The sequence below is a fragment of the Pantherophis guttatus genome, chromosome 4 (assembly GCF_059756535.1).
Source record: "Pantherophis guttatus breed Tessera chromosome 4, ASM5975653v1, whole genome shotgun sequence".
Taxonomy (NCBI): Eukaryota; Metazoa; Chordata; class Lepidosauria; order Squamata; family Colubridae; genus Pantherophis; species Pantherophis guttatus.
The window spans coordinates 20,378,161-20,399,403 of NC_142066.1; the positions used below are offsets into that span (position 1 = coordinate 20,378,161).

The 21,243-nt window shown below is 37.6% G+C and overlaps 3 protein-coding genes across 3 annotated transcripts; all 3 read left to right on the forward strand.

The window, feature by feature from the left end:
• Positions 1–598: 598 nt before the first annotated feature.
• On the forward strand, positions 599–1,500 carry LOC148113863 (vomeronasal type-2 receptor 26-like). Its single transcript, XM_087894466.1, has one exon. It carries the CDS (start codon positions 601–603, stop codon positions 1,498–1,500), a length of 900 nt encoding a protein of 299 aa, XP_087750592.1. The 5' UTR covers positions 599–600.
• Positions 1,501–9,452: 7,952 nt separating this feature from the next.
• LOC148113864 (vomeronasal type-2 receptor 26-like) lies at positions 9,453–12,191 on the forward strand. Its single transcript, XM_087893487.1, has 3 exons — positions 9,453–9,659; positions 10,734–11,579; positions 12,177–12,191. Exons 1-3 carry the CDS (start codon positions 9,453–9,455, stop codon positions 12,189–12,191), a joined length of 1,068 nt encoding a protein of 355 aa, XP_087749613.1.
• Positions 12,192–16,372: 4,181 nt separating this feature from the next.
• Positions 16,373–17,274, forward strand: LOC148113865 (vomeronasal type-2 receptor 26-like). Its single transcript, XM_087894467.1, has one exon. It carries the CDS (start codon positions 16,375–16,377, stop codon positions 17,272–17,274), a length of 900 nt encoding a protein of 299 aa, XP_087750593.1. The 5' UTR covers positions 16,373–16,374.
• The last annotated feature ends 3,969 nt before the right edge of the window (positions 17,275–21,243 follow it).

Consider the following 21,243-nt stretch of genomic DNA (forward strand, 5'->3'; position numbering starts at 1 on the left):
AAGATGTTGGATAACCATTTGTCTAAAATGGTGTAGGGTGAATGCTGTTCTCCTCAGCTGTTTTAGATGAGAAATACAGAAATATTCATTATGAAAATTGAAACTGCCCCTGTGATAGACTATGTAGGTGCCTCAGAAACCATGGTCCATTCACTGCCAGTTCTACAGGGACATTTACCACACATTGATTATCCATTTTATCTAAATTTACAGGGCATTCTGCTAATTTGCATTTCTTTATTTCTTAGATAACAAGGATAATCTATCTGTCTAAAAGTAGCAAAATGTTACTATATTAAACATAACCTTCACTCACAAAAGGTTGATAGAATTCACTGATACTAAGGGTTGGACTTTGCTTTGTTTCTTTTACTGGATGTCTTTTTAGTGGTCAAGGAAGAAATAAAGTTTCTTTCTATCTAATAATAATAATATGTGTTCTTTAGTATAAACTCTTTATCAAGAAAAGAGTGATTCCACTGGAACTCATCTAATAGTAGCATCATTTGTATCAATGATGCATTGATAATATCATGCACTATACTAAGGGCTTTCTGGTAGTGTTTTAACTTAAATAAATACATTTGTTTTTTTCCAGATATGGATGATTGCTTCCAATGCCCAGAAGATCAATATCCAAACAATAAACAGGATTTATGCATGCCAAAGCATGTAAGTTATCTATCTTACGGAGACTTGTTGGCGACAGGCTTAGCCACATCAGCTCTTGTGCTTTCTTTTATCACAATCTTTGTGCTAGGAATCTTCTTGAAGTACCACAACACTCCCATCGTCAAAGCCAACAACCGCAGCCTCTCCTACACCCTCCTTATCTCACTCCTCCTCTCCTTCCTTTGTTCTCTGCTTTTCATCGGTCGGCCCATGAAGGTGACGTGTCTCCTTCGACAGACTGCTTTTGGGATCATCTTCTCCGTGGCTGTTTCTTGCATGTTGGCCAAGACCATCACTGTGGTTCTTGCTTTCATGGCCACCAAACCAGGATCAAGGATGAGGACATGGGTTGGGCAAAGACTGGCCCTTTCCATTGTTCTCTCCTGTTCTCTTATTCAAAGTACTTTTTGTATGGCGTGGCTTGGAATTTCTCCCCCCTTCCCAGACTTTGACGTGTGGTCCATAAATAGTGAAATAATTATAGAATGTAATGAAGGTTCGGTGGCAATGTTTTATTGTGTTTTAGGTTTTATGGGCTTCCTGGCCTTTGTTAGTTTTATTGCAGCTTTCCTAGCCAGGAAGTTACCAGACACTTTCCAGGAAACCAAGTCGATTACTTTCAGCATGCTGGTGTTTTGCAGTGTCTGGTTGTCTTTTGTCCCTGCCTACATAAGCACCAAAGGAAAATATACAATAGCTGTGGAGATCTTTGCCATCTTGGCCTCTAGTGCTGGGCTCCTGGCTTTTATCTTTTTCCCCAAATGTTACATCATTATAATTAGACCAGATCTTAATAAAAGGGAACAATTAATTAAAAGAGTGAATTAAACTATGTTTCAACATTGTTTCCTTTTTCTCCAGTTGTGAAAACACAGTGGTTCCTACCTGGTATTTAAATTGTACTTGACATATTAACCTTGCCAAAGCAGGCCATTCTATGCATTAACCTTCTTACAGTAGCAACATCACAGGTGGTTGTGTATGTTTTTTCTCTTCTTGCTATCTCTGAGATGGACCTTAAAGCCAAAGACTCTCACACAGTCCATATTGAGTTTTGTTCTCATAGTGCAATTTAAATGATGTCTGTTCATCCTTTACTGTATGTCAAATTGCAAAACATCCCTGGCGTGCTCTCAATTTGCCATAGGCAAGAGGGATGGGGAACCGACGAAATAGCACCGCAGCCAAAGACAAATGCACATTCCAGACTTATCTCTCTCAAGGCTGTATCCCATGGTTACGCATAGCAGCCGGAGGGGAATGAGCTCTACTACCTGCGAAATTGCTCCATTTGCAAATGTGATTGCTGAGACACCCTGGGGAGATGGGGGAAACAAGGTCATGATTGGGACATAAATTACATGGGGTCAGAGCTGGCTACGCTTTTGAATGTGCCGACATGAAGGTTCTAATAAATAACTGGATTTCTTTTGAAGCTAGGCTTGAAGCTCATGTTTTAATTAGGGCATCCATCGGAACCCTAACACTGGACATGGTTCAGTAAGATTAGGAATCATCTCTAGATTACACTCTATTTGGTTGAGGAAAAGTTTGCTCCGACTTCCTTTACCTTTACAAAACAGGTATAATTTTGTTATTTTGTCAGGATTTACTTTCAAGCTAGATTTTCCCAATCAAGCTGATATGCCTCATTTCATTTTCTGTCATCTAATTACTGTGACCAAGGTTCAAATAATACTTTGATGGCCTTTTTCTCATCCAATTCATTCTAAGTACAGTAGATCCTTTCCCAAGAATTCATTTTTATCTGTAATTAAACAGGATTCCCTGCTAAATTTTACTACATACTTTTTTAATTTGTTACATTTTATTGACATTATCTGAAATTTCAACATACAAAGTATTTTTGGTGATTAGTTCGATCAGGTTTCTTTCAGTAATTCCCTCCCCCCAATCTGCTAGTTTAATTAGCGCTTCCTTACTTAGATGCCGATGATGCAGATGATAGAATGGCAGAAGTCAAGTAGAACTGAAAGAAAAATAATATTCTTGTTATATATATAAATCTGATATGTATGAATCTGTGTGCATGCATGTGGCCCCAACAACCATCCAATACCAAATAAACTCTTCTTATTTAAATCTCTAGCTTTCCACTTCGCAGCCATTCTCTGGTAACAAATAAAGATGAGGCTTAGAGTTAATGATGAGTCTCAAGAAAAAGACCTTTAGAAGCTACTGTCCCTTTATATCAATGCATGCACAGAATCAGCCCAGAGTCTCTGTATCAATGAGATGGGACAGGACAGGACAGGACAGGACAGGACAGGACAGGACAGGACAGGACAGGACAGGACAGGACAGGACAGAACAGAACAGAACAGAACAGAACAGAATAGAGTTATTGGCCAAGTGAGATTGGATTCAGCATCCAATTCGAAGAGTCACTTGTTTGGCAGGCTGAGGCAAAGAGGCAGTCCTGGAATCAGCGAAATCTGGGGGCTGGGCAGGGGACAGAATATATCTGCCCTCAGTGTGGAAGGGATTGACTCTCTCGAATTGGCCTTTTTAGTCACACTAGATGCTGTTTTAGGACCTCTTTCCAGAGCACGTTACCATAGTCTCTTGAGACTGAAGGATGCCAATGATGAGATGGGACACACAAGGACCCGTACAAGGAACAAGAGATATAGCATGATCATAATCATGAATGCAACCATCATCAATCATAAGATGCAACAATGATTGACATAGATACTAAATAGCAATCAACATAATTCATAATAGGATACTAAATAGAAACAATCAACATCAATCATAAAAAGCAATGAAGATGTAGTCATAAGAAGCTAAAGAAATAAGTACATAAAAATAAATAAGGAAGAGAAATTTAGTTTTGGCTAGGGATTTATATAATTGGATTTATGAGGGATTTATCTAATTGGATTGAAGCCTTAGGGCTCTACTACCAAACCCTGAATGAGTGGAAACCATGAAAATAAAGCTGACATAAAAACACACTATTTTATTATTATTATTATTTTGTATTTTTTGTCAGTGCTATGGCTGCCGCTCTTCTCTAACTTTTTGGTTTCTTAGATTAATGATTGCCAACTTTGAAGTAGGTAAATCTATTTTTTCAGATCTTCATTGTAATTATAGGTAATATCATCATGGAGGTTATGTTAAGATAAATCAAAATAAGAGGGATACTTTTCTCAAAAAGAAAATGATTTCAAGTATAATTTTATAGTGCCATGTTATGCTTCCTAAAAGCTACCAAAATTTGAATTAAAAACAACAACAACCTTCCAGAGTGCTTTTTTAAAATTTAAATGTTTATTTAAATGTTGCTGCCTCCTTGTGTTACTTTCAATAGCATTTTTCCCCCTAGCCTAGAGAAAAATCATGGCTTGGGAATTAACTCAGGCATGATAACCTACTCTATAGTTAGGAACGTGGAATTGGTCTGCAGCTTCTTTGGGTCTGTGGAGAATTCAAGTGGCTGTTCTTGACATTACAAATCCAAGTAAATAAGACTTGAATATCCTCTAGCACTTCAGAATGAAAGATGCTAACAGAGAGAGTCTGCATTAACAGGCTAGTAAGAGATGATTTCCCCTATGCTTCTTTGACTTAGGATCTCCAACTTGAGGCTGCCTCAGCATTTATGGACCCAATGGATAAATGTTCTTTTACAGGGAGATTTTCATTCATGGTTATACTGTTTAACTTATTGGCATTCATGCTTCTTCCTAAGATTGTCTGCAAGGTTCCAGTGTTAAAATGCCCCAGGACCGAGGACGTTACTATCATTCATAAATATTATCAGCCAGGAGACAGGATCATTGGTGGTATCTTATCACAGTCTTTCATTCTTATTAATACAATGATGTTCAGAAGACCCCCACTCCAGGAAATACTTTTGGATCATATGTAAGCCTTTTAAACTTACAGTTTTTTTCTGTTTCCTATATTTCAATCCTTCACTATTGACATGCTTAGAGAATTACACCTTATTAACCTACAAAAGAAAAACCTCCCTTAAAAACCTCTAACATTTCAGAGGTAATACAGTTATTTCCTTCCTTCCTTCCTTCCTTCCTTCCTTCCTTCCTTCCTTCCTTCCTTCCTTCCTTCCTTCCTTCCTGTCTTTCTTTTCAGATTGCTCACTCAGAGCTACCAACATGTCTTAGCTTTGGTTTTTGCTGCGAAAGAGATTAATGAAAGTCCCCTCATTTTACCCAATATCACCCTGGGCTTCAACATCTTTAATGACTTTTTTAGCCCAATATATACATATGAAGCTACAATGGAACTTCTCTCTGCTCCAAATGGATTCATCCCTAACTATAAATGTGGTCTTCAGAATAATCTGATAGCAGTTATTGGGGGTCCACGTTCTATGGCTTTTCTGGATATGGCTACTATCCTGACTTACTACACGTTTCCACAGGTAAGTTCTTTAAGGAAAACCCAGAGTGAGTTTTTAAACCTTTTACATTTAGTGATATTTCTTTACTTTTATTATATATTTTGGAGGCATAAAATACAATGGCTGAATGATCTTACCTGCAAATGTAGCAATGTTATTAATGCCAAGGAGAGGGGGGGAATTCTCAGTGGACCTAACTATCTCTCCCATTTTGCTTGTTTCATTTAGGATACATGTGCCTCTACTCTAGAGACCAAGATCCAAACTCCATCTTGTTTCTTCTATTGGCTGATCCCAAATGTTTTCCATCAGTACAAAGGGTTTCTCCAGCTTTTTTTGCATTTTGGCTGGACCTGGGTTGGAGTGCTTTACCTTGATATTAGCAACATAGCCGAGACTTCGTGGAGGAATATTCTTCCCATGTTTTCCAAAAGAGACGTCTGCTTTGAGTTCATAGAAAAATTACCAGCTGGCTTTCTCAGCGAGGATGAAAAAACTGTTCATAGATCCCGTGCAATTTTAAACACGGTTTTCAACAGCACCACTAATATTCTGTTGTTTCATAGAGAATTCATGAGTATATTAAATTTAAGATTTTTACTCAACCTGTTGGAGTTTAGTAATGTAGATTATGGTGCAAAACTCTGAGTGATGACAGCCGATGTTGACTTCTCATCGTTTCTCTTTCAAAGGAGTTGGGACATTAATTTCATGCATGGGGCTCTGTCTTTGTCAGTAAAATCAATTGAGGTATTAGGATTCTAAAATTAGGATTCCAAGAGAGGGTCAACCTACTGTTCAAACCACCTGAAGGCAGGACAAGAAGCAATGGATGGAAACTGATCAAGGACAGAAGCAACCTAGAACTAAGGAGAAATTTCCTGACAGTTAGAAGAATTAATCAGTGTAACAACTTACCTCCAGAAGTTGTGAATGTTCCAACACTGGAAGTTTTTAAGAAGAGATTGGTCAACCATTTGTCTGAAATAATATAGGGTTTCCTGAGCAGTGGGGCAGCAGGTTTTCTGAGCAGGGAGTTGGACTAGAAGACCTCCAAGGTCGCTTCCAACTCTGTTATTCTGTTATTCTGAATAACATGTTGTATGAGGGTAATTCAGTGGAAGCTTGCTAATAAGACTAACTTTTTAAATTTATTTTCTTGTGGTAGATAAAAGGAAACAAATTTTTAAAAAAATAACTTTCAATCCCATCATTCCAGTCAAAATGCCAGAGATCACAGATTTTAAACAAACAAAATAGATATTCAAGATGTGGTATTCAAGACCGGAAAATAATCATGGATGGTCATTAAAACTTTGCTAAAACAAGAAAATAAGTAGTGGCCTAAGCATTATTTACTTATTTATGTTCAAATTTCTACAAAAGAGAATAAATGCAATAATAAAGTACAAGGTTTCTTCCAATGTAATGGCCAAAATTCCATCACATTTACTCCCTGTAATACTTAGACAGATAATACATAGCTACAATACATTGCAAATCATTGTAGTACCAAGAGCCTTGGTACTACAGTGGTTTAAAGCACCCTGTTATTAACACAGCTGCCTGCAATTTACTGCTGGTTCGAATCTCTCCAAGGCTCAAGGTTGACTCAGCCTTCCATCCTTTCTAAGGTAGGTTAAATGAGGACCCAGTTTGTGGGGGCAATAAGCTGACTTTGTATAAATATACCAAAGGATGAAGGCTATTGCTTAACGCACTGTAAGCCGCCCTGAGTCTCCGGAGAAGGGCGGCATATAAATCTAATTAAAAAAAAAAAATAAAAAATTATGAGTCGCCCCGGATAACTTCAATGATTAAATCTAGTTTGTCAAGTAGGAAATATTGTACACTCTTTGCTTCCAAAGAATGTCTTCTTCTTCCTCCTAGTGTTTTTTTTTTAATTGTTTTTCTCTTTACATACAATATACGCTTGGTGAACAGTGTACTGTCTGAGTCCATTCGTTTACAGAGTAATACTTCTTAAATTCCTAATTTCTACCCCTGATATCCAATCATTAATAAAACAAGTCTCAAGTTCAAAAATATTCTGTGTCTTCTTTTTCTTTTTTCTTTTATCGTCAGTGTTAATCTGTCCATTTCTGCACAGTCCAATATTTTTTAAATTATGTCTTCTTTGTGCAAATACAATTCTTGCTGCTGTTAAAACATGTAATATCAAATATGCATTCCCTTTATCATATTTTTCTGGTATTATGCCTAACAAAAATAGTTCTGGTTTAAAATCTATATGCTGTTTTAACATTTTTTTTTCTAACATCTTCCTAGTATTATTCTTCCATTATGTCAGGGTCCATTTTGTTTCCAAAGAATATTAAAAACTAGATTTATGAGGAGTTGAGTATCTTTAATTCTATTAAAATATACAAAGCCAACAAAACAACCAAAGAAGCCTAGAATATTGCTTCCGAACCAGTAGGGAAGATAAGTAGATTTCACCCCTGCCCCATACCCACCCCACTCCTGGGGGAGGATATTGCAAAATCTCCATTCCCACCCCACTCTGGGGCCAGCCAGAGGTGGTATTTGCCGGTTCTCTGAATTACTCAAAATTTTTGCTACTGGTTCTCCAGAATCTGTCAGAACCTGCTGAAGAGCACCCCTGAAAGAGAGTGAGAAAGAGAGAAAGAAAAGAAAAGTGGAAAGAAAAGTGGAAAGAAAAGAGGAAAGAAAAGAAAGAATTGTTTAACTGCAGCCACTTTTCCTTCACCTGGGAGAAAGGTGTGGGATTCAGACAGCAATTTTTCTTTCTGTCTCTAGATGGCCTTGGGTAGAGATCCTAAAAAAACACATAGTTAAAGGATTTATATAACTAAGTTTTAATTCCTCTGTTCCCAAATTCCTGAGTAAAAGGGGACCAATGTAAGAGATGTAGCATGAAAACCCATAGAGAGACACATCTAGATTTTGGATTTCTTTTCTGTGTAACTTTTGTCCCACTTCTCAGCTCCTCTGTCCTCTCTTTTTTTCCCGTCTTAATGATCTCCTGCGTGAGCTGCACTGGCTCCCGGTGATCTTCCGGGTGCGCTTCAAGGTTTTGGTTACCGCCTTTAGAGCGCTCCATGGCTTAGGGCCTGGTTATATACGGGACCGCCTGCTGCTGCAAACGGCCTCCCACCGGCCGGTACGCTCTCACAGAGAGGGACTCCTCCGGGTGCCATCGGACAAACAATGTTGGCTGGCAGCCCCCAGGGGGAGAGCCTTCTCTGTGGGGGTACCTACTATTTGGAACGAGCTCCCCCTGGAGATACGGAGGATCCCAGATCTACGCATCTTCCGCCGCGTTCTCAAGACCTTTTTATTTAACCAGGCTGGTCTGCCCTAACCTCTCCCATTCTCTTTTTAATGTAAATTTTAATGTAAATTTTAATTTGTTCTTAACCTGGGGTTTTAAATTTGTCTTGGGCTAAATTGATTTAATTTGATTTTACTGCTGCTCTTAAATTTTTGTATTCTATGTGTTTTATCTTGTGCCTGTTCACTGCCCTGAGTCCTTCGGGAGTAGGGTGGTATATAAATCAAATAAAATGAAAAAAAAATGAAAAAATCTCTGGTAGTGAGATCTTTGAGAGAATCAATGAGAGAAATTGCATGCGAATCACCCAGAAGATTGTCCTATAATTACAAATAGCGACTTGGACTGAAGCTTCTTTGGGAAACTTTCCACTTTTCTTTGTGGAGAATTCTGGTAATTTTTGATGATGTTACAGACCAAAGAAAAAAGAAGTTAAATATCCCAGTTCAGAAATTACAGATGCTAGCGAGAAAGACTCTATTACTAGGTTAATAAGACATGTCTTAGAATCTAAGAAAAAGTTACCTCAGTGTTAATGGGCCAAATGGAGAAATGTTCTTTTATGGGGAGATTTTCGTTCATGATCGTAATATTCAGATTATTGGTATTAGTGCCCCTTCCTAAGAGTGTCTGCAGAGTGCCAGTGTCAAAATGCTCCAAGACCCAGCCTATTACTAACCTTCCTAAATATCATCAGCCAAGAGACCAGATTCTTGGTGGCATTTTCTCACAGTCTTTCATTTATATGAGCATATAACAGAAGACATCCATTCCAGGACATGCTTTTGAATCATGTGTAAGCAGTTGTGTGTTTTAAAATTGGGAGCAAGTTTTCTGTTTTCTTTTTTTAAAGCTATGTTTCAATCTTTCTCTATTAATATATGTATTGTACCTTAGCAACTTGTTAGAGAAGAATCTCTCCTTCTTAACAGTTCTGAAATGCCAATGGCAATACAGTAATTTTCTATTTATTTGTTTTGCAGATTGCTGACTCAGAGCTATCAACACATTTTGGCTTTGGTTTTTGCTGTGAAAGAGATTAATCAGAGTCCTCTCATCTTAGCTAACATGACCTTAGGTTTCAACATCTACAATGACTATTTTAGTCCCAAACATACTTACAAAGCTTCAATGGAGCTCCTCTTTGCTTCAGATGCATTCATCCCTAATTATAAATGTCATCTACAAAATAATCTGATAGCTGTCATTGGAGGACCAAGTCCTGTTGCTTTTCTTGATATAGCTACCATCATGACACCTTACAAGTTTGTACAAGTGAGTTTTTCTTTTGGTGAAAACACATGCTTAGTTTTTAAACCTATGACTTTTCAAATATTTCATTAGGTATCTTATCTCTCTAATATTTTATTACTATTCTTATATATTTAGCAGACATAAAATACTATTATTATTATTATTATTTATTATTTTTTGGATTTATATGCCGCCCTGTCTCCAAAGGACTCAGGGCGACTCACATCAAATGAAACAATCCCCATAAAGACAAATTAAAACAGACTAAAACAGACTAAAAACCAATTTAAAACAGTAGACCCCATAAGTCCTGGCTAGGGCATTTCAACAGCCAGGTCTTAAGTTCACAGCGGAAGGTACGAAGGTTGGGGGCCAGCCGAAGAGCCATGGGAAGTTGATTCCAAAGGGTGGGTGCATACACAGAGAAGGCTCTACCCCTGGGGGTCGCCAGCCGACATTGTCTAGCTGACGGCACCCTGAGTAGGCCCTCTCTGTGGGAACACAGCAGGCGATGGGAAGTCGATGCTGGTTGCAGGTGGTCCGACAGATATCCTGGGCCTAAACCATGAAAGGCTTTATAGGTTAACACCAGCACCTTGAATCTCAAGGTGCTTGAAAATACATTCATAAAATGAATGAATGTCATTTAAAGATCTAAATGATCATGATTTATCACTTATATCTTTTATATACACTGAGGGTTTACGCATTAAAGACAAATTCCTTATGTGTCCAATCGCACTTGGAAAATAAAGAATTCTATTCTATTCTATTCTATTCTATTCTATTCTATTCTATTCTATTCTATTCTATTCTATTCTATTCTATTCTATTCCATTCCATTCCATTCCATTCCATTCCATTCCACTCTACTCCGTTCTGTTCTGTTCTGTTCTGTTCTGTTCTGTTCTGTTCTGCTCTGCTCTGCTCTGCTCTCTTCTATTTACTATTCTATTCTGTTCTGTTCTGTTCTATTCTATTCTATTCTATATTCTATTCTATTCACAAATAATATTAATTAAAATAATGAATATTAATTTAAAAAAGTCGCAGGTCCCGGACATTAAATCTTTCTGGTTTCCTTGTTTCCTTTAGGTTGCATATAGCTCTACTCTAGAGATCAAGACCCAAACTCCATCTCGTTTCTTCTACTGGATGCTCCCAAATGCAATTAGTCAGTACCAAGGACTTCTCCAGATTCTTCTGCATTTTGGCTGGACCTGGATCGGGGTATTTTTCCTTAACATTGGCAACATAGCAGATATTTTATGGAGGAATATTCTTCCTATGTTTTCCCAAAAAGGGGTCTGCTTTGAATTTATAGAAAAAATACCAGCTGGTTTTCTCAACGAAGATGAGAAAATTGTTCATAGATCCCATGCCATTTTAAACACAGTTTTCAACAGCACAACTAACGTCGTGTTGCTTCACGGGGAATTTCAGAGTATATTAAATGTAAGGTTTTTACTCAACCTGTTGGAGTTTAGCAATCTAAGTTATGGTACAAAAATCTGGGTGATGATGGCAGATGTTGACTTCTCATCGGTTCTCTTTCAAAGGAGTTGGGACATTAATTTCATGCATGGAGCTCTGTCCCTTTCAGTGCAATCAGTGGAGGCATCAGGGTTCCAAAACTTTGTTCAGATGAGAAACCCAGCTTTGGATAAAGAAGACAGCTTTTTAAAAGAATTCTGGCAACAGATGTTTAATTGTATGTTCCCAACGACTCCTATAGAGGAAGAGGATGAGACTCTCTGCACTGGGGAGGAGAAACTTGAGAGCCTCCCCATGACTGTGTTTGAAACCAGCATGACTGCCCACAGCTACAGTGTCTACATTGCTGTCTACGCAATTGCACATGCTTTGCATAGTCTGTATTCTTCCCAAGTCTGGCAAAGGACAACAAGGAGGCAGAAAGTCCTCAATCAAGAGTCATGGAAGGTGAGTACTGCAGACTACTTAGAACACCTCAGCAGATACAGTTCATTGATTCAGTTGCAAAGTTGTCTATCGGCCTTTTTTCCCCCCCCATCCTTTAAGCCTATCAGATCTATTTTCACCTTTTATTAAATTCTGATATTTGTGATTGATCCAGCTGCATGTTTTGCAAGTGATAGTCACCATCAGAGGTGGATTTCACATAATTTTACCACCATTTGCTAGTGCGCGCAGCTTGCACATATGCACGCGGCTTAGAAAACGTGGCTAAATAGGACAGCGTAGCGCCAGGGCATAGCACACCTGCAGGTCGCCACTATCAGTTCATGTCAGATTTTTCATCCTCGAGCCAATCACATATAAATTCAGCTTTTAGTCAATTCCAATATTTATGATTGATCTAGTTGTATATCACAATGTGATGATCACAATGTGTTTGGTGAGCACCAACATCATGCCGTATGTTTTATACATTGTGCTTTGCTTTCTACACAATAAGATGTATTTTTTTCCTTTCAACTTTTACATCTAACTTCTAATTTGTACTGTTTAGAGCATTTGCTGCATTGCTTAAATGTCTCAACGTTCTCCAAATTTAAGCATCAGTTCTGTTGAAGCTGAAATACTATTAACGTATAACTATAAATATTCTTTTTCTATTTGTTGGGCTCATCATCAAATTATCCATTTATGGTGAATCATCTTCTTTGAATGACCCCATAATCCCTTGTGGGGTGGAGTCTGGGCAAGTGAATGGAGCTAGCAGAGTGTTTAGTGGCAGGATGCCCTTCTTGTCACCAATGTAGAGTTTTGCTCAGCAGATATATTCTCATTGTGCCCAGAGAGAGAAATATCTGCCTCTACCTAGGATCGAATTCATAGCCTCCTGATTGGGAGGCGAGAGTTCCACCTCTAGGCCACCGTACCACTCCCTCCATTTATGGTGAATGATCAGAAACAATTAAAATTACATTCTTATTTTGCACTGAAAAATGAATAAAATGCAATTTTATCCTAGCAAATACAAACTTGGCAATTTCTATGATATAGAAAACATGGTTTATCTTTTTGACTTTTCTTTGTGATATGGCATTCATTCGTAATAAAATATATAGTTTATAGGCCTTTGTAGTAATATATGGAAGCTTTCAGTGGAATCATGTAGTAATGGTTATTTCTAAATACTTTACTAGCAGTGTATAAAATGTTTTATTTGCTGAATTGCTTTGTTTACATTATAGTAGCATTTTGAGGGGCAATTAATTACAGTATGGATGCTGATTTATTAAAATGCATTCTTACCTTTGTATCTTTTTTATCTTGTGTTTTTAAAGCTTCACCATTTTCTGCGGAGTATATCATTTAATAGCAGTACTGGAGAGATTTCCTTTGATAGCAATGGGGAAATAGTTGCAGGATTTGATATTATAAACTGGATCACATTTCCAAATCAGACATTTCTTAGAGTCAAAGTTGGAAGGATAGATCCAGGAACACTCTCTGATGAACCATTGACTATTTCTGAAGAGAAGATCATTTGGCCCAACCGGTTTAATCAGGTGAGAGTCATCTTATTTCATAATAGCTTGGTTCAATTTTATTACGATGAGTCATGATTTTCAGGTTCATACCTCATTACAAAGTGCTTATATTGTCTTCCCTTCATTCTGAAGAAATGTCCACTTCTGACTATTTCTTTAACATTTGCTTTTAGATAACCTACTGTATAGCAACAATTTTAATATTGCCTAATTCCTTTCTCTCCAATACTCCAGAAAAAATAAATATTTAAAAAAATATTAATTTATTAAAGCAAATAATACTTGGAGAGTTTAATTAGCTAGGATTTAACATTTCCAGTAGCAGTAATTTATTATCAGATTTTTACACCTTTAGCTTTAAGAAGGCTGGGCAGTTTAGATGTTAATTTTCATTTATTTCATCACCACAAGAAATATCCTATGAAGCTCAAGAAGCTTCTTGGATGAGAAGCAAAACATCTTCAAAGAAAAACCAGAAAGGACACTTGCCTCTTGAAAAAGCACCTTTGGGACACTCATGACATGGCTGACTGAGAATCTCCATAGACAATAAAAGAGAATACTTGTAGCTCAGGGTTGATATGAGAGGTCCTTGCTGATTACATCCCATAGATAGAGGGAGGAATGTTACCTAGTTTGGGTAATGAAACATCTGCAAGAAAACAAGCAAGCTCAGAGAGCACCAAGGATCCCTTATTTGCATTTTTTTCTGCATCTAAACTTAATAATCAATGATTGTATAATCATACGGCTGAAGTGAGCAAATACCAATCCTTTTGTCTCAACTGGATGATGAGCATCCTTTCTAGAAATGTTAAGGACTATCAAAAATCCCAGACTCATTTCTTAATGATTGCTGTGGATTTTAAAATCACTGTCACTGACATTTCTATTGAACACAAAGGCATCTTGGAGAGATTCAATTCTTTTTCTCTAATCCAAGTTAACTCTATCTGGATGATTGTAGAAAGTACATGCCTATGCTTTCCGGAATGGTTTCTATTAGTTTTGACTTTTTCCAAATTGCATATTGAGACTGCAACATTGCTTTTTTAGGCAGTTAAAGATGTTAATTGTCAATCTTGTCAATTGAGAGTCTAAATTCCTGGTGCATGTACTTCTTCTTCTTCTTGTGCCATGTACTTGGCGGCACATAATTACTCTTGGTGGAAATTCCCAGCTTTAGGCTAGAGTGGAAGTGGAATAAAAGCAGAAATAAACAACAACAACAAAAAAAGATAAATGCAATTCAAAACCACACGACTATTAAAGTCAACAAAGAATGAGATTGGTCCATTTATTTGTCAGCAATTCTGCTGGCTAAAAGGGGAAATGTCATAACATGATATCCTCAGCCTTGTTTCATCTAGACGCATCTGAATCAGTGGTGAAATCCAATTTTTTTTACTACCAGTTCTGTGGGCATGGGTTGGTGTGTGTAGTGTGGCTTGGTGGGCGTGGCAGGGGAAGGATACTGCAAATCTCCATTCCCTCCCCACTCCTAGGGGAAGGATATTGCAAAATCTCCATTACCAGCCTACACTGGGGCCAGCCAGAGGTGGCATTTGCCGGTTCTCCAAACTACTCAAAATTTCCACTACCGTTTCTCCAGAACCTGTCAGAACCTGCTGGATTTCACCCCTTATCTGAATGTATCAGGAAACAATTTTGCTTCTATGTTTGATGACATCTGGTGATTTAATTTTCAGGGTGGTTTTTTTTTTATTAACACACCTTAGTTTTTCTTTCTGCCTCTTTGCTTCCAAGTGTCACAAAATTGACTCTAGCCTAAGTAATAGGAGGGATTTTCTTTCCTCAAATTTCACAGTATTTTTCATTATTTTGTTTCGGCCATATCAGACAGAAAGGATATTTTTACTTTTTCAGATATAGCACTTGAAAACTTTTCTATATTGCAAACTATCTTTTTATTATTATTTTGAACAGGAAAGACCCCTCTCACTCTGTAATGAGAAGTGCCATTCAGGTTACAGGAAGACCAAAATTGAAGGAAAATTGTTTTGCTGCTATGGTTGCACTCTGTGTCCAAAGGGGAAGATCTCAGATCAGACAGGTAAAAAAAAGAGAGAGGGAGAAACATTTTATAGAGGGATACTTGAGCTAGTTGAGGCTAGGAGTTTTCTCCATTTTCTCAATTCAACAAGAAAAAGAATTGGGAAATAAGGGAATTGGGAAATATAATCTCATAAGTGTATCACCTTTAGTTAGAGAATAGAGTTAAAAGGTCCCTTCCAACTCTTACTGGAATGCTGCATTCAGTTTTGGTTGCCATGATGTAAAAAAAATGGGGAGACTCTCAAAGACTGCAGAGAAGAGCAACAAAGATGATTAGGGGACTGGAGGCTAAAACATATGAAGAATGGTTGCAGGAACTGGGTATGTCTAGTATAATGAAAAGAAGGACTAGAGGAGACATGATAGCAGTGTCCCAATATCTCAGGGGCTGCCACAAAGAAGAGGGAGTCAAGCTATTCTCCAAAGCACCTGAGAGTAGGACAAAAAGCAATGGGTAGAAACTAATCAAAGGGAGAAGCAACTTAGAACTAAGGAGAAATTTTATGACAGCTACACCAAATAATCCGTGGAATAACTTGCCTCCAGAAGCTGTGAATGCTCCAACACTGGAAGTTTTTAAGAAGATGTTGGATAACCATTTGTCTAAAATGGTGTAGGGTGAATGCTGTTCTCCTCAGCTGTTTTAGATGAGAAATAGAGAAATATTCATTATGAAAATTGAAACTGCCCCTGTGATAAGACTATGTAGGTGCCTGAGAAACCATGGTACATTCACTGCCAGTTCTACAGGGACATTTACCACACATTGATTATCCATTTTATCTAAATTTACAGGGCATTCTGCTAATTTGCATTTCTTTATTTCTTAGATAACAAGGATAATCTATCTGTCTAAAAGTAGCAAAATGTTACTATATTAAACATAACCTTCACTCACAAAAGGTTGATAGAATTCACTGATACTAAGGGTTGGACTTTGCTTTGTTTCTTTTACTGGATGTCTTTTTAGTGGTCAAGGAAGAAATAAAGTTTCTTTCTATCTAATAATAATAATATGTGTTCTTTAGTATAAACTCTTTATCAAGAAAAAAGTGATTCCACTGGAACTCATCTAATAGTAGCATCATTTGTATCAATGAGGCACCATAATATCATGCACTATACTAAGGGCTTTCTGGTAGTGTTTTAACTTAAATAAATACATTTGTTTTTTTCCAGATATGGATGATTGCTTCCAATGCCCAGAAGATCAATATCCAAACAATAAACAGGATTTATGCATGCCAAAGCATGTAAGTTATCTATCTTACGGAGACTTGTTGGCGACAGGCTTAGCCACATCAGCTCTTGTGCTTTCTTTTATCACAATCTTTGTGCTAGGAATCTTCTTGAAGTACCACAACACTCCCATCGTCAAAGCCAACAACCGCAGCCTCTCCTACACCCTCCTTATCTCACTCCTCCTCTCCTTCCTTTGTTCTCTGCTTTTCATCGGTCGGCCCATGAAGGTGACGTGTCTCCTTCAACAGACTGCTTTTGGGATCATCTTCTCCGTGGCTGTTTCTTGCATGTTGGCCAAGACCATCACTGTGGTTCTTGCTTTCATGGCCACCAAACCAGGATCAAGGATGAGGACATGGGTTGGGCAAAGACTGGCCCTTTCCATTGTTCTCTCCTGTTCTCTTATTCAAAGTACTTTTTGTATGGCGTGGCTTGGAATTTCTCCCCCCTTCCCAGACTTTGACGTGTGGTCTATAAATAGTGAAATAATTATAGAATGTAATGAAGGTTCGGTGGCAATGTTTTATTCTGTTTTAGGTTTTATGGGCTTCCTGGCCTTTGTTAGTTTTATTGCAGCTTTCCTAGCCAGGAAGTTACCAGACACTTTCCAGGAAACCAAGTCGATTACTTTCAGCATGCTGGTGTTTTGCAGTGTCTGGTCGTCTTTTGTCCCTGCCTACATAAGCACCAAAGGAAAATACACAATAGCTGTGGAGATCTTTGCCATCTTGGCCTCTAGTGCTGGGCTCCTGGCTTTTATCTTTTTCCCCAAATGTTACATCATTATAATTAGACCAGATCTTAATAAAAGGGAACAATTAATAAAAAGAGTGAATTAAACTATGTTTCAACATTGTTTCCTTTTTCTCCAGTTGTGAAAACACAGTGGTTCCTACCTGGTATTTAAATTGTACTTGCCAAAGCAGGCCATTCTATGCATTAATCTTCTTACAGTAGTAACATCACAGGCAGTTGTATATGTTCTTTCTGTTCTTGCTATCTCTGAGATGGACCTTAAAGCCAAAGACTCTCACACAGTCCATATTGAGTTTTGTTCTCATAGTGCAATTTAAATGATATCTGTTCATCCTTTACTGTATGTCAAATTGCAAAACATCCCTGGCCTGCTCTCAAGTTGCCATAGGCAAGAGGGATGAGAAACCGATGAAATAGCACCGCAGCCAAAGACAAATGCACATTCCAGACTTATCTCTCTCAAGGCTGTATCCCATGGTTACGCATAGCAGCCGGAGGGGAATGAGCTCTACTACCCGCGAAATTGCTCCGTTTGCAAATGTGATTGCTGAGGCACCCTGGGGAGATGGGGGAAACAAGGTCATGATTGGGGCATAAATTACATGGGGTCAGAGCTGGCTACACTTTTGAACGTGCCGACATGAAGGTTCTAATAAATAACTGGATTTCTTTTGAAGCTTGGCTCGAGGCTCATGTTTTAATTAGGGCATCCGTCGGAACCCTAACACTGGACATGGTTCAGTAAGATTAGGAATCATCTCTAGATGACACTCTATTTGGTTGAGGAAAAGTTTGCTTCAAATTCCTTTACCTTTACAAAAACAGGCATAATTTTGTTACCCATTGTCAGGATTTACTTTCAAGCTAGATTTTCTCAACCAAGCTGATATGCCTCATTTCATTTTCTGTGATCTAATTAGTGTGTGACCAAGGTTCAAATAATACTTTGGTGGCCTTTTTCTCACCCAATTCACTCTAAGTACAGTAGATCCTTTTTCAAGAATTCATTTTTGTCTGTAATTAAACAGTGTTCCCTGTTAAATTTTACTACATACTTTATTGATTTGTCACATTTTATTGACATTATCTGAAATTTCAACATACAAAGTATTTTTGTTAATTAGTTCAATCAGTTTTCTTTTAGTAATTTTTTTCCTGATCTGCTAGTTTAATTAGAGCTTCTTTACTTAGATGCCAATGATGCAGATGATAGAATGGCAGATATCAAGTAGAACTGAAAGAAAAATAATATTCTTGTTATATATATATAAATCTTATATGTATGAATCTGTGTGCATGCATGTGGCCCCAACAACCATCTAATATCAAATAAACTCTTCTTATTTAAATCTCTAGCTTTCCACTTCGCAGCCATTCTCTGGTAACAAATAAAGATGAGGCTTAGAGTTAATGATGAGTCTCAAGAAAAAGACCTTTAGAAGCTACTGTCCCTTTATATCAATGCATGCACAGAATCAGCCCAGAGTCTCTGTATCAATGAGATGGGACAGGACAGGACAGGACAGGACAGGACAGGACAGGACAGAACAGAACAGAACAGAACAGAACAGAACAGAACAGAACAGAACAGAACAGAACAGAATAGAGTTATTGGCCAAGTGAGATTGGATTCAGCATGGCCTTCTCCAATTTGAAGAGTCACTTGTTTGGCAGGCTGAGGCAAAGAGGTAGTCCTGGAATCAGCGAAATCTGGGGGCTGGGCAGGGGACAGAATATATCTGCCCTCAGTGTGGAAGGGATTGACTCTCTCGAATTGGCCTTTTTAGTCACACTAGATGCTGTTTTAGGACCTCTTTCCAGAGCACGTTACCATAGTCTCTTGAGACTGAAGGATGCCAATGATGAGATGGGACACACAAGGACACGTACAAGGAACAAGTGATATAGCATGATCATAATCATGAATGCAACCATCATCAATCATAAAATGCAACAATGATTGACATAGATACTAAATAGCAATCAACATAATTCATAATAGGATACTAAATAGAAACAATCAACATCAATCATAAAAAGCAATGAAGATGTAGTCATAAGAAGCTAAAGAAATAAGTACATAAAAATAAATAAGGAAGAGAAATTTAGTCTTGGCTAGGGATTTATATAATTGGATTTATGAGGGATTTATATAATTGGATCGAAGCCTTAGGGTTCTACTACCAAACCCTGAATGAGTGGAAACCATGAAAATAAAGCTGACATAAAAACACACTAATTATATTTATTTTATTTTGTTTATTTATTTGTATTTTTTGTCAGTGCTATGGCTGCTGCCCTTCTCTAACTTTTTAGTTTCTTAGATTAATGATTGCCAACTTTGAAGTAGGTAAATCTATTTTCTCAGATCTTCATTGTAATTATAGGTAATATCATTATGGAGGTTATGTTAAAATAAATCAAAATAAGAGGGATACTTTTCTTTTCTCAAAAAGAAAATGATTTCAAGTATAATTTTATAGTGCCATGTTATGCTTCCTAAAAGCTACCAAAATTTGAATTAAAAACAACAACAACCTTCCAGAGTGCTTTTTTAAAATTTAAATGTTTATTTAAATGATGCTGCTTCCTTGTGTTGCTTTCAATAGCATTTTTTCCCCTTTAGCCTAGAGAAAAATCATGGCTTGGGAATTAACTCATGCATGATAACCTACTCTATAATTATGAATGTGGAATTGGTCTGCAGCTTCTTTGGGTCTGTGGAGAATTCAAGTGGCTGTTCATGACATTACAAATCCAAGTAAATAAGACTTGAATATCCTCTAGCACTTCAGAATGAAAGATGCTAACAGAGAGAGTCTGCATTACCAGGCTAGTAAGAGATGGTTTCCCCTATGCTTCTTTGACTTAGGATCTCCAATTTGAGGCTGCCTCAGCATTTATGGATCCAATGGATAAATGTTCTTTTACAGGGAGATTTTCATTCATGGTTATACTGTTTAACTTATTGGCATTCATGCTTCTTCCTAAGATTGTCTGCAAGGTTCCAGTGTTAAAATGCCCCAGGACCGAGGACATTACTATCATTCATAAATATTATGAGCCAGGAGACAGGATTATTGGTGGTGTCTTATCACAGTCTTTCATTCTTATTAATACAATGATGTTCAGAAAACCCCCACTCCAGGAAATACTTTTGGATCATATGTAAGCCTTTTAAACTTACAGTTTTTTTCTGTTTCCTATATTTCAATCCTTCACTATTGACATGCTTAGAGAATTACACCTTATTAACCTACAAAAGAAAAACCTCCCTTAAAAACCTCTAATATTTCAGAGGTAATACAGTTATTTCCTTCCTTCCTTCCTTCCTTCCTTCCTTCCTTCCTTCCTTCCTTCCTTCCTTCCTTCCTTCCTTCCTTCCTGTCTTTCTTTTCAGATTGCTCACTCAGAGCTACCAACATGTCTTAGCTTTGGTTTTTGCTGCGAAAGAGATTAATGAAAATCCCCTCATTTTACCCAACGTCACCCTGGGCTTCAACATCTTTAATGACTTTTTTAGCCCAATATATACATATGAAACTACAATGGAACTTCTCTCTGCTCCAAATGGATTCATCCCTAACTATAAATGTGGTCTTCAGAATAATCTGATAGCAGTTATTGAGGGACCAGGTTCTATGGCTTTTCTGGATATGGCTACTATCCTGACTTATTACAAGTTTCCACAGGTAAGTTCTTTAAGAAAAACCCAGAGTGAGTTTTTAAACCTTTTACATTTTGTGACCTTTCTTTACTTTTATTATATATTTCGAGACCTAAAATACAATGGCTATATGATCTCACCTGAAAATGTAGCAATGTTATTAATGCCAAGGAGAGGGGGGGAATTCTCAGTGGACCTAACTATCTCTCCCATTTTGCTTGTTTCATTTAGGATGCATGTGCCTCTACTCTAGAGACCAAGAGCCAAACTCCATCTTGTTTCTTCTACTGGCTGATCCCAAATGTTCTCCATCAGTTCAAAGGGTTTCTCCAGCTTTTTTTGCATTTTGGCTGGACCTGGGTTGGAGTGCTTTACCTTGATATTA